Source organism: Dromaius novaehollandiae, chromosome 26 (assembly GCF_036370855.1).
Source record: "Dromaius novaehollandiae isolate bDroNov1 chromosome 26, bDroNov1.hap1, whole genome shotgun sequence".
NCBI classification, from domain to species: Eukaryota; Metazoa; Chordata; class Aves; order Casuariiformes; family Dromaiidae; genus Dromaius; species Dromaius novaehollandiae.
In genome coordinates, this window is record NC_088123.1 from 8,030,200 (window position 1) to 8,042,727 (window position 12,528).

Here is a 12,528-nt window from a genome sequence, read left to right on the forward strand (position 1 = left end):
TGCAAGCTGACACTTCCGTAGAGCCACGTGCACCCCAGGCGGGGCTGCAGAGCAAAGCTGCACATATGCGAAGGAGAAACTTCCCTGCGGATTTGGGGAACATGTGTGGGTAGACTTGGCTGCCTCTAAAAGGAACAAAAATGTAGAGGAGTCTAGATGGAGGCAGTGTGCTGCCGCTTCTCCTTTCATGGCTCTTGGTGAGATGAGCCTCTGTCTGAGGCCGTCCTTGGGGAAGCATCAGTGCTGAAACAGCAGCCTCCTCTTGTTAGAAGCACTTTGTAAATTTGCTGAGCTTTGCAGGCTTCGGTTACCCTGTTAGGTGAGAGTCCAGGCACCATTCACTTCCCTCTTCCACAAAGCCAGGCTTGATTTATTTTTTATCAGATAATATCTTTTGTGTTGCAAAGTATCTGGATTCAAGCTTGACCTCCCTGCCAAACTGTAAAATAAAATCAGTGTGTGATTTATACAGCAGATGTGCGGGGAAGCTGTTGGTGCTGAGTCCAACTCTGAGGGGGGGGAGCAGCTGTGCAGGAGGCAGAGAGGGGCTTGGAGAGACATGAAAGCTGTCCGTTCCCCGTGACGTGGAGTTAGATGCGATGCCCAGGCCTGACTCGGAGGGCTGGATGGCACCCCGTCCTCTGAGGGCAGGAAGGATGGAGCATGCCTGGGGGGCGAGGCTTGTGCTTGGGGACGCGTGTTTCTGGCCCAGCCCCACGCTGCCGTTGTGAATGAAGGTAAGGAACTGCCTGGGCCCTGTCACCGCCGCGGAGGGGTGGCGTCGGGTTGCCTTTAGCCCTTCCCCGTGCTGGGAGGACTGTCCGTGCGGCTCCTCTGCAGCGTACACCGGCAGCGGAGGTCTGACTTGCTGTCTCTTGCGAGCCTGGCCGCTGACAGCAGCATGTTCCCTGGGCTGGGGCTGTTTGCCTCTGTTAAGGTGTGCTAATCTTTGCATGAGACTCCAGAGTCCCCGCGCAATCCTGCTTCAGAGCAAGCACCTGGTCCTGGCCCCAGACCTGCCCCGGGCGCGCTTCCGCAACGGGGCTTCTCTCCCGTCGGCTCTGGCTGACGATGAGCAGTACGCAGCTCCCCATCTGGGGACGTTAAAGCGGGTTTATGCTTCGGTAAGTGGCTGTGATGATGTGATAGCTCTCCTTTGGCAAGGCCGGTGACTTCGCCTTAAGCACTTGTGTTGCTGACCTCCGGAGCACAGCAGCAGCTTGTTTAGGAGGAAGGGGTGAGTTAGCTCCCACGTGAGGAAAGACAGACCAGCTTTGGGGAAGGAGGGCATCTCTGTCAGCGTCGCTGGGAGAAGATGCAGTCAGGCTTGCTATCAATGCGACTGCTGCTCTACGGCAGCTAGAGGATGAGCCCGCGACTAAAGGAATTGGGGGATTTGGTTCAGTTCCCTGTTCTGCTGCGACCTTGGGCAAGTCAGCATCTCCTGGCCAAAGCTCACCCTCGGTGATGGCACTGCTGGAGCTCGCGGTATGTTGGACGTGTTTGGCCAGCTGCAGTGGTGAGGGCCATGGAGGTGTGCAGGGAGGGAGCTCCCCGAGAGCCCCGCGGTGCCTGGGCTGGGCCGGGAGGAAGAGCCGGAGGAAGAGCCGGAGGAAGAGCCAGAGGTCTCCCGAGTTCACGGTGCAACAGTCGGTTTGGACTCGCAGAGCCGCGTGAACTGCACCTGCAGGCAAGCATAACGTTCCCTCTCGTGACCAGTTCTTGACCCGCTCCCAACGGAGGGGAAGCGTCAGGCAGGTGAGAGCCCTCGGCAGCCCGAAGGGGGACGAAGAGCGTGGCCTCGTATCGGAGGGCCCTAGCCCATTGCAGACTTTCAAAGTGGAAGGCTTGTTTACTTCTTGGATATCAGGTTTCCTGCAGGAAGGCCAGCAACTGCCAAGGTTTTTATTGGATCCCAGTGAAAGGAATTTGGAGAGTCTTGTGCTTGTTGTCTTTCGCTGTGTCTGCAGTGGTTAAGGCGTATTTTTACCTTTGAATGGAGCAAGGGGTGCAGGGATTTGGCATCTGTCACCGGCAGTTCCATAATGTTGTTGTAGTTTCAAATAAGTTACCGTGTTGTCTCCCTCGCAGGAGAGTCATTAGAAGGGATCAGGGCTGGTGTTTGTCTGGGAAAGCACTGAGCGCTTTGGAAATGGTTGAAAGAATCTGAACTCCGTAGGGCTCAAACCGTGTGGGAAGTGTTGTTTGAGCTCCCCTCGTCTTAGCGATGATGGGTTGGGGTATTTCACATTTGTTATTGGTTTGGACAAGGTTTTGACTGTTCTTGGAGGTAATTTTATAGGAGATTGAAATTCTGAAGACCACTACAGTGGCTTGATTGCTTCAATGTGTTGTGGAGAAAACTCCAGGGCTCTGATTGCCCTTGGATGCTGCCAGCGCTGACCAACATCCTCCAGAGCCTGAGGTTTGTGCCAAGTCCCGTTCCTGTTCACGCATGAGGAACTCTCAATTTAATGCTGGGGTTTCCTAGGGCCCCTTCTAACCGTGGTTATAGAGTCACCACCCCTAGAAAGAGAAGGAAGAGGGGCACCAGTTGTGGTTTGGATCTGGGTCAGCACTGCGCTTGGTGAGAACGCGAGTGCAAGCAGTTTTCTGGCTCTCAGTACGGAGGAGAAATGAAACAGGTCATTAAGGCAATGCAGAATAATGGGTGGGTGAGAGTGGTCTTGAGCAGCGAGGCCACCCACGGTGGCCCGTCCCGCTCTGGGCAGCGTGTGAGCCTGGCAGCCTCGCGCTGCTTGGGCTCCCCTCGAGCACATCATTTCTGCAGCGCTGGGCCGTTCCCGCAGGGAGAGGCGTTGGAATTTTGTGTCTTTTTTCGAGTTCTCGGGCTGATGGGCACAGACGCCAGCAGTTCTGGATGATGGCTCCTAGGGTCATTGCAAATCCTAGAGTTCTTGGATACAAATATTTCTTAATTTAGGGCTTGATCCGGTGGAAGAATGCTGCTAAGCCCTGCGCACAGCAGCGTTTGCGGGATTGCATCCCTATTTGTCCATATTTGGTGCCGGGTTTGGTATACGTGAGTGCCTCTTGTCTTAAATCACTTCAGACGAGCAGTTTCTTCCCCCCGTTGGCAGGGGACACCTTGGGAGCAGCGAGGTCTTCAGGCTGCAGTTTACCTTCTCTGAAGAAAGAAGAGCAGCCTCGCTTTCCCTGGCGTTTTACACGGGAGGCAAAACTCACCGTTTTGTTTTTCGGGGGGAAGGAGAGACCCCTTCCTCCCGTCTGTCATAGCGAGTACTCCGCACGCGCTCTCCGGTCGCTCCGGCCGGATACTGGGCATAAGCAGTTTCCTGTTGCTCTTCCCGTTGCAGCTGCAGGATCTGGGATCGGCATCCTGCAGCAGCGAGCACTGCAGAGTGATGTCTGTAGGGGAAATTCTGCTTGCTGAAACGGGAGGAAAAAAAAAAAGAGAACGTGTGGGCAGACTCTCTGATTCTCAGATTTATTAGCGTGATATATGCCCTCGCCCGTCCCTGCCGTACGGGAGGTAGCGAGCGCCCGGACAGGGACCGCGTGCGCATCCCGCTCGGCGGGAGCACCGAGGCCGCTGCCTGGGTACGCAGCTAACGGGCTGTGCCGGAGCCCTGACTGCTTTCGCTCCCCAGACAAAAACGCACGTGGGAGCGATGCCGGAGCGTGTGCTGATGAGTGTCTCCTCTTTCCACCGCCCACCACCCCAGCAGGATCTGTTTATTTGGAGAAAGGAGTAAATTTCTTTTTCCCTTCAGGAATTATTGATCCTGGAGGGAAAGCACAGTCCCAGAGCAGTCTCTTGTCTTCCCTCGGTGACCCTCTTCCCCTGCTCCCTGGCGCAGGGTCCTGCAGGCTTCCTCGCCTGCTTTTGATCCCTCTTGACTTGCAACTGCAGTGAGCCAGGGCCGGGGAGAAGATGAGCCCGGGGCGGGGAGAGGGTCGTGGGGGAAGGCAAGAGGCCGAGGGAGCAGGAAGAACAATATTGAACTTAGCGTGAAAACCACTGAAGCAAACAGAAACTTAAAAGCAACCAGGGAGGAGTGTTAATGGCAGCGCGGAGGCCGAGGGGGAGCGGAGCAGAGCGACCATGCAGTGAGCGGGGCGAGGGGGGCTTCTCCTCAGCCCAGGGCCCCGCGGTCCCCATGGGTGCATGGGGGTGACCGCCCGCTCCGCTGCAGCCCTGTGCGCCCGCGACGCGACCTGGGCGTCGCACCGGGGTGCCCGTCTGCAAGGCCGGGGATCCGGCTCGGGACCGTGCAGCCCTCCAGCTCCCGGTGCGGGGATCCGGGCTCGGCACGGCAGCGGGCTCCAGCTCCGTGCGGCACCGACCCGGGCGGGCTGCGGCTGTGCGGGACGGGGCAGAGCTCCAGCTCCGGACCGCGTGGGCTCGAGCTGCAGCCCCGCAGCACCGCCCGGGGCCCCGGCCGCGCCGTGCGCCCTCCCGGGGCCGGGCCGGGCTGGGCCGGGGCGGGGCCGGGGCCGGGGGAGGCGCCAGGGCCGGCGGCGGCGGCGGAGCGCGGCGAGCGGGGGAGGCGCCGCCGGAGCCGCCCCGGGGAGCGGGGCGGCGGCGGCGGCGGGCGCGGAGCCGGAGCCGGAGCCGGAGCCGGAGCCGGAGCCCCTGCGCGGCGGCGGCGGCGGCGGCGGGGCCGCGGCCGGGGCCATGCGGCGGGCGGCGGCGCTGGTGCTGCTGGCGGCGGCGGCGCTGAGCGGCGGCGGGGCGGCGCGGAGCTGCCCCGCGCAGAGCCTCGGCTGCAAGTGCGCGGCGGAGCGGCCCAAGGCGCCCGGCGGCCCCGCCGCCCCCCGCCGCCGGGTGGTCTGCAGCGGGGGGGCCCTGCCGGCGCCGCCCGAGCCGCGCCTGCTGCCCGACGGCACCGCCACGCTGTGAGTACCGCGCCGCGCCGCTCCCCCGGCTCTGCCCCCGGCCACCGCGGTGCTCCCCGCGTCCCTCCGCCGCTCCCCCGGCTCTGCCCCCGGCCACCGCGGTGCTCCCCGCGTCCCTCCGCCGAGCCGCTCCCCCCGGTGCTCCCCGCGTCCCTCCGCCGCTCCCCCGGCTCTGCCCCGCCGCCCGCCCCGGCTCTGTGGCTCTGCGCCTCGGCCCCGCGTCCCGCTGCCGCTCTGCAGCCTCCCCTCCCCGGCCCCGCGGCCCCCCGGCCCCGCAGCCCCCTCCGCGGTGCGCCGCTTCCCCTCCGCGGGTGCGGGGGGCCGGCAGAGCCGCTCGCTGCCCCCCAGGGCGCCCGGCCCCCCCCCCCGGGCTGCGGGGCGGGGGAGCGCGCTGGGGAGGCCGGGCGCCCGCGGGCCCCTCACCGCAGCGCCTGGGCTGGGGCTGGCGGGGGCTTTGGGGGATGGGGCGGTGGGAGAGTCGCTGCTGCCGGCGCGGGGGGGTCTGCCGGCTCTCCTCGCCCCCGGAGCCGCCTGCCTCGCAGGGGCCGCGCGTCCCTGGCCGCCCCGGGGACCCCCCGGGCCTGGGGGCTGCCCACGGCCCCGCGCGCCGCGTCCCCCTCGCCGCCTCCTGCCCCCGCGCCCGGGAGGGGAGCGGAGCCCAAACCCTGGCTCTCTGGGCTAAAGAGCCGCATCTGCAGCGAGAAGCGTTCTTCTGCCCTGCGTGACTCCGTCTGAATTCCTTTCGGTGCGGTTTTGCCAACGCGAGGCCGCTGCGAAGGCTCGCGCTCTCCCGGCGTCCCGGCGGCAGCCGAGGTTGGAAGTGCGAAGCTGAGCCGAAAATCCGGGCAGCCGCCTCCGTGTCCGTGCTCTGCGCCGCCGGGCTCGCTGCTGAGCGATGGGGAGGCATGTCTGTGTTTGAAGGGACTGCTTTTACTGGGTCTATTTATTGGAAACAAATCTCTGGTAGTACGTGGCTTTGGGTTTTGTAAAAGGATTTAAAGCTATCGTTTTCTTCCCAAAAGCTTGCCGAAGCCCTTGGCGCGGGGGAAGGCTTGGGGTCGGAGCAGGCGCTGGCAGCCTGCGCGCCTCCCCGCCGTAGCCGCGGATTTCAGCGTTTATTTATAACTGCAGAGGAGATGTTTGAATTAAAATCTGGTTTGGAGGGCGGGGAGGCAGCGTCGCTGCTGGAGGAAGCGCTGCTCCCGCCCGGGTTTTCGCCCCGCGACGGCTGCCGCGCTGCGCTGCGCTTAGCCATCCGTGCCGGGAGCGCGCGGGAGCCCCGGGCCAGCGCCCCGCCGCACTGCCGCTCCTCGCCGGGGCTGCGGCTGCCTCGGCCCGGCTTCGTTTGGCACCGCAGAGGAGCGGGGACGCGGTCGGGGTGCGGGGAAGGGCTGGCGTGCACCGGCCCCGCGCGCGTTTGCACCCGCTCGGCCGCGTTTCTGCTCGCGCCGGAGCCCTGCCAGCGCTCTCCGCGTTTTTAGAGAGGTTATCGGTCCCCGTGTGCAGCGCCGGGCACCGCGGAGGGGCGGCACCTCGGGCGAGGGGGACGTCGGCGTGGGGAAGTCGGGTGTCTGCGGCGAGGCGCCTCGAGGAGAGCGGCCGAGGGGGCCGGTGCTGCCGGCCGGCGCGCGTGGAGCGCGTCTGTGAGACGTCTGTGTTGTGCAGGCGCCGCGAGCGCGTTTTAAAGCGTTAGGGTAATACGGAAAGCATGAATCACCCTGAAACAGCAAAACTGGTCATGTCCACCCTGGACTCGGCTGCCGCGGTAGGATGCTGGGACCCTGCGAGGCATGCGCTGGCTCCCCTGTGGTTATGCTCTCCTCAGACTGGGTTTTCTCCTAATTCCCTTCTTCCTTCAGCCCTTTCTTGTGCCTCGGCCCGTTCCAGATATCCACAGGGACTTTGATTCCTTTGTCAGTTCGTATTTGGGAGAAGTAGGTGACGAGGGGGCTTCAGCCGGGGGACGGGCGTTGTGGAGCCGTCCACGCCGCGCTCGTGGGCCGGCTGCTCCGGCACCGCGTGGCGGGACCCGCGGGGCTGCAGCAGGCATTAGGGAATTACAAGATACCGCTAAAACGTGACACGAAGCCTACAGACGTAGGCAGGAACCTACAAATACGTGGTGACCCCGGACTCTGCTCTCTCGCAGTAAACATGATTTATTCTAAACCTTTTCCAGATGGGACAATCAAAACCAGAGGCTCCGGGTTTGTGAGCATCTCCTGGGGCTGCTGGGCATCGGGGCGCAGTCGGAGGCAGCGAGCCCCGGCCCCGCGGGCGCACGGCGAGGGTCGCGCGCGCCTCGGGAGCGTCCCAGCGGGAAGAGCTGCGTGCCGAGCGCCCGCGGTCCCAGCCGAGCTCCCGTTCCCCGGGGATGCTCCGTGCCAGCGCTAGATCGGTTGCTCTTCGATTCCACAGGAAACTCGCGGTATGTTTCGTGCAGAATAAGGCGCTTGGCACAGAAACGGAGCCCGGTTCCCGTCTTCATCAGGTCTGGCCTGGAAGCAGGAATGCGCTAGCGCTAACGAGCAGCCCTAATCGCCTGCACAGGCGGGAGGCTCTTCCCGGCAGCAGCTGCCGCAGGAGAGCTCGGTCCCCGGCCCGGCCGCCCAGGCCGTGCCCAGACCTGCTCCGGTGGAAGCAGGAGGCCTCTCGCGTCACGGATCTCTCGTTCGTTCCCTCTTAGTTCTTTCCCACACTCTCGTTTTACTTCTTTATTTGTCTTTAATTATTAGGCCTGCTCTGAGGAATCCAAGACTGTCTCAGCGGCAGCTGCTGCTTGTTTACCCCCCGGGACGGAGGAGGCTGCTTGGCACCGGGGCCCGCGGTGCTCTGCCCGCGGCCGGGGCACCCGCTTCCCGGCGCTGCCGCCTCGCGCCGTGGCCGCGGCACGTGGCCGTTCTCGTAGGGAGGCTTCTGCCGCGCGGGGCAGGCTCCTCTTCCCTTCCCTTCCCTCGGCTGCTTCGCGGAGATAAACCAAAGCCAGCGCGATGCCAGCAGATGTCGAGCTGGAGAAATCAGCTCCGTGTGGGGAAGCGGCTTTGGCGGGAGAGCAGGCCTGGCGTGCGGAGGGGAGCGCGGTGCCGCGTGCTGGGAGCCGTCTGCCCCGCTCGGTCCTGGCCGCGGGTGCGACCCGCGGGGCCGTGGCTCGCCGAGCCTCCCCGGGGCACCGCCGCGAGGAGACGGGGCTTCGCTCGTGGCGGGACCAAGCCCTGGGTGTCCGCAGCGGTCCCGGCAAGGTCCCGCGGGTCTCTGGTCTCACCAGGAGCCTCCCGTGGCTCGGAGGTGGTCCGATGTCCGTACGCGTGGGACGGGGCTGGCCTGGGTAGGTCTCATGGGCTTTATGCAGGGAAAGAGCGCTTTGTCCCTCGCGGAGCCGACGCTTTGCTCCGGTGCCGCCGCAGAGCTGGCGCGGATGCGGGGGGGTGTCGGTGACACGGGCACAGCGTCCCGGCGCCGTCCGAGCAGACGGTACGAGATGCTCACGCGCTCTGACACCGCCTCGCTTTATACCTGCAGGCAGTTGAGACTGATTATCATTTGCATCTAGCGCGACGCAGGGAGGAAGAGGGGACGAGAAGCAAACAGACGGGCCCGTAGCTCCTTGACGGAGCGGCCCTGGGGCCGGTGGCCCGTTTGGAGGACGAGTCCGATGACCCTCCGCTCTGCGCAAAGCTCCACATGGGGACGTCCCACCACCGCGAGGTGACGGGACCCTTCGGACGTGCATTAACAAGGCTTTAATGCCCTCCCCCTCCCGGTGACCTCTGTGCTAATAGCCTAATGGAAAAAATACTGTATCCCTAACGAGACCCAGATAGCCGCGCGAGGCCACGGCCAGCCCCGCTGTCGCACAGGCGGGAGCCCAAACCTCTTCCAGATGTGGAATCCTCGCGCAGGCCTCATTTATGTGCACAGCTTGATTGCACCGAAATTACAGATTGTCTGCAGGGAATAGAGGGTTTTGACTTATGACCAATTTCCAGTTCTACTTGAACTCCCCTCTCCGAGGCCTGTTTGTCCCGGGCCCTGCAGATGGTTTCTTTCTGAAACCTTTTTCAGCTTTTTATTTGTTATTTATTGGGCTGCAGTTTTGGGCAGGTTTGTTTTCTCTCCCTCCGACCCGCTTTGCTGCCCGCCTGGAGAAGAGCCGGCCGGCCCGGGGGCGAGGGGTGCCGCCGGCCCGTGCGGAAGAGGAGGTCCGTGCCTCTGGCAGCGTGCCCCCCCGGTGCGGAGCAGCCTGCGCCGGACGCTTCCCGTCTCCTGTGCACGGGGAGCACCGCGGCTCCCTGGCCGCGAGGGACGGAGCAGGGACGTGCCGGCGCGGGATACAGGCTGCGGACGGCGCGGGAGGAACGGCCCGGCCGAGGCCATGGAGGGGCCGGGGCTGCTGCGGAGGGACCCCTGGTCCCCGGGGGCTCTGGGGCCCCGAGCGCGGCCCGGGACGGCGCGGCAATGCAGCACGCGCTCCCCGGCGTGTCAGGGCATCCCGGCTCCCAGCGGGGCACAGGAGCCGGCCAAGCGGCTCCCGGCGCCTTTAGGAGTGTCTGCTAAAGCCTCGGTTCATTTGCAGAGAGAAGAAAAAAAAACCCACAACAAGCCTTCTGGCATTTGCAGAGAGGGCTTGAAAACACGAATTCCAGAGGCGCAAACGCTTCCACGGCCGTGAGCGGGGATGGCTTTCGGAAGCCGCCCTGGCCAGCGCGTGCCGGCTGTTTTGGGCCGTCGATTGCAGGCTCTCGCCAGCCCGGGGAGTCCTTCCTCCCCGCCGCTCCCGGCCCGGAGGTTGTCCTTGCTTACGCCACTGCGGCTCGGGACGTTTCACGCTCTCTCTGGGGCTTTATTTTTCCTGTGCTAACAAAAGCCGAGGGTTGGAACAATAATTTGCACCATCCGAAATAGCCCGGCGTGACGTGAGCCTCGAGGCGACGCCCTGGGCATGTCGCGGGGAAGGGAAGAGCCCGAGCGCCTGCAGACGAAGCCGGGGGGGCTGGCGGGGGGCGGCCGAGCCGGGCAGGATCCCCGGGTCCCCAGGCTTTCCCGCGCCGCTGCCCGGTGCCGCGGGCGTTAGCACCTCTCGCCAGCCTGGAGAGCCCCCCCGTCTCTGCCCCAAGCCCCTTGCAAACCGCCGAGCTCTGCTCCGAGCACGTGCTTTAAATTAATGCTCTTAAGAGCGGAGCTGCCCCCCCGCCCCCAGCGCCGTCGCCCCGCTCGCAGCCCCCGCGCCGTCCTGCTGCCGCGCGTCTCCGCCGGCCCGGCCACCGCGAGCGCGCCTCTCCCGGCCCCCTTTTCGGCTCGGGCACATAGGAAGTTTATTGTTTTAGCAGCCCGGTTTCTGGGGCCGTTATTTATCCAAGTGGATTCCAGCACACTTGGAAAAACAATCTTGTTTTTCACTTTTGGCTCCTCTTTTGAGATGAAAAAAAGAAATCTCTCTATCTCCCCGCCGGCACCGATGCTCCGCAGCAGCCTCGCGGGGACCCGGCCCCCGCGCAAGCCGCCCTCGCCGTGAGCGGTTTGGGGTCTGGGGGGGGGAGAGGGGCCGTCGAGCCCCCTCGAAAAGCCGAGTGCCCCCCCGGGACACGAGATCGCGGCAGCGCACGGCTCCTCGGCGCGGTTCCCGCGGGCGGCCGGCCGTCCCTTCCCCGCGCCCGCCTGCCACCGAGGCTCTGCCAGTTGCTTCCATTTGACTCGATGCTTTAATTCCTAATCCCCGCTTTGTCCGGAGAGACTTTTCCAGCCATCGCTCAATTAGCCGATTATTGTGCCGCTTGGCAGGGCGGCGGGGGAGGCGCTGGGGATGCCGCCCGCTCAATGCCGAATTGTGTCGCCGCCGTGGCGTTTTCCTGGGTGGCGTTTGCGGCCGGCCGAGCCGAGGCCGCCGTCGCGGTGCCCCAAGAGCCGCGGCCGGGGGCTCGTCCGAGAGCGGCGCGGGCAGCAGGGGCAGGAGCCGGACTCATTTTCTCGCGTTTTGGGGCGTCTTGGTCGATCTCTTTTAACTGCGTCACGCCGGAGACCCGCGTGCCGCGGCACCGCCTGCCACCGCGCAGGGCCGGGAAGTCGGGCGAAGCCTGGTGGGAACTGCCTGAACAAACAAAGTCCGTCTCAGAACATAATATCCATAAAAATACTGAGAACTCAACAAAACTGTGTTTGCAAGCTGTCCGTTGTGATGGGGAAGAGCGATGTGGCCGGCTCCTGCGGGAGGGGGGGAGAGAAGAGCTAGGATTTCTATCTGGAAAATATTTCTCAGGAAGAAAACTTTCAATCAAGTCGTTATTATAATTATTATGTTCATGTGCCAAATATTCATGTCGGTCGAGGATTTCTTAACAAAACAGGAACAACATTGTAAGCGGGAGCATCGTTAGCTCTGCAGCAGGGCCGGGGTGGCGGAGGAGGGCTGCATCCTGCGCCGGCGGGGGGGGGAGTGGGGGTTTCCCAGCACTGGTTTCCGAGCCTGCCGGGTTTTGGGGAGGGACGTGGGGCTTTTGGATCGTTTCCCTTCTGGGCTAATGCGCCGGAGCGTGCTGGTTTCGCGGGAGCCAGGCGCGGAGCAGCCGACGCTCGGGGAGGCTGCGGGTTCCCGCGGGCCCCCAGCGCCGCGCGGACGCCCTGGCCATTACTCATGGGGCCCCTTATCTCCAGTCGTTCCCTACTTGACTCTCTGCCCTCGTCAACAGGCCCCGGGGGATTTATTTCGTGCTGGAGGAAGCCCAGCGCGGGGCCAGGCCGGTCCCGGCCGTGGAGCTTTGCAGCGCCCCGCGCTCGCTCCCGGCCTCGCCGAAAGCACCCCGCGGGCCCGCGGCCGCTCCGGGGGGGTTGCGCCGTGCCCCGTCGCACGTCCCCCCCGGGCGAGCCGGGGCCGCTCCGCCGTGGGTGCGGGGAGCGGGAGGGAAGGGCGTCCCGCGCCTCTTGCGCAGGCCGTCGGCGCTTGGATGCCTCGGCGGGGGCCTGGCGGCAGATCACACAGGAGGCTGATTTCATCTCGCGCAGCACGATCTTGCCTTTTAAGGAGGGGATTGCGTTTTTACGGCGGAGCCAGGGACGGTCCCGGGGGGCCGAAGAACAAAGCGAGCACCCCCGCGCGCCCCGGGGCCGCCCGCTCCCGCTGCGCCGAGCCCCCGCGCTGCGGCCGGGACCCGTCCCGCCAGCACGTGGAAGCAGTCTGGGGGCTCGCGGGGTTGCCGGCCATTTCCTCTGCCCGGCGGCAGCGGGGTCGCGGGGTCCCGCGGACACGGCCGTGCCCGGTGCCGGCCCCTCATTAGCGCGGGATACGGCCGCGGCAGCCGCCCGCTAATTGCCGCCGGCGGGCAGGGGCCAGGCTCCCCGCGGGGACGTCGCCGGGGCGCCGCGGCAGACGGGCCAGGGAGACCCGAACGCGGCCCGGGGACGTCAGCCCGGGCCTGGGGCCGGTGCCGGCCGCCGGCACGCGCAGCCGCTGCGCAAACAGCTCCGCTGGGGCCGTCGACGAGCCCCTTCTCCCCCTTCTCGCACCGGCGGCGGGTTTCCAGGGTGCCGCTCCGGGCCGGGCTGGCGCGCGGTTTCCCCTCGCGGTTAAGTCCCGGGGTCCCCGGTGCGCACGGCCTTCCCGCGGCAGCCCGAAAGCGGTGCCGGCCCCGGCCTCCTTCCTCGCCGGCCGGGCCT

The 12,528-nt window shown here is 65.2% G+C and overlaps 1 protein-coding gene across 1 annotated transcript in view; it reads left to right on the forward strand.

The window, feature by feature from the left end:
* The first annotated feature begins 4,488 nt into the window (after positions 1–4,488).
* The window catches only part of ADGRA2 (adhesion G protein-coupled receptor A2), a 29,076-nt gene continuing 21,036 nt past the window's right edge, over positions 4,489–12,528 (forward strand). The window contains exon 1 of the mRNA XM_064497903.1: positions 4,489–4,881. Coding sequence (XP_064353973.1) covers positions 4,661–4,881 — 221 coding nt within the window. The 5' untranslated portion in view covers positions 4,489–4,660. The remainder of the gene's footprint in view (positions 4,882–12,528) is intronic.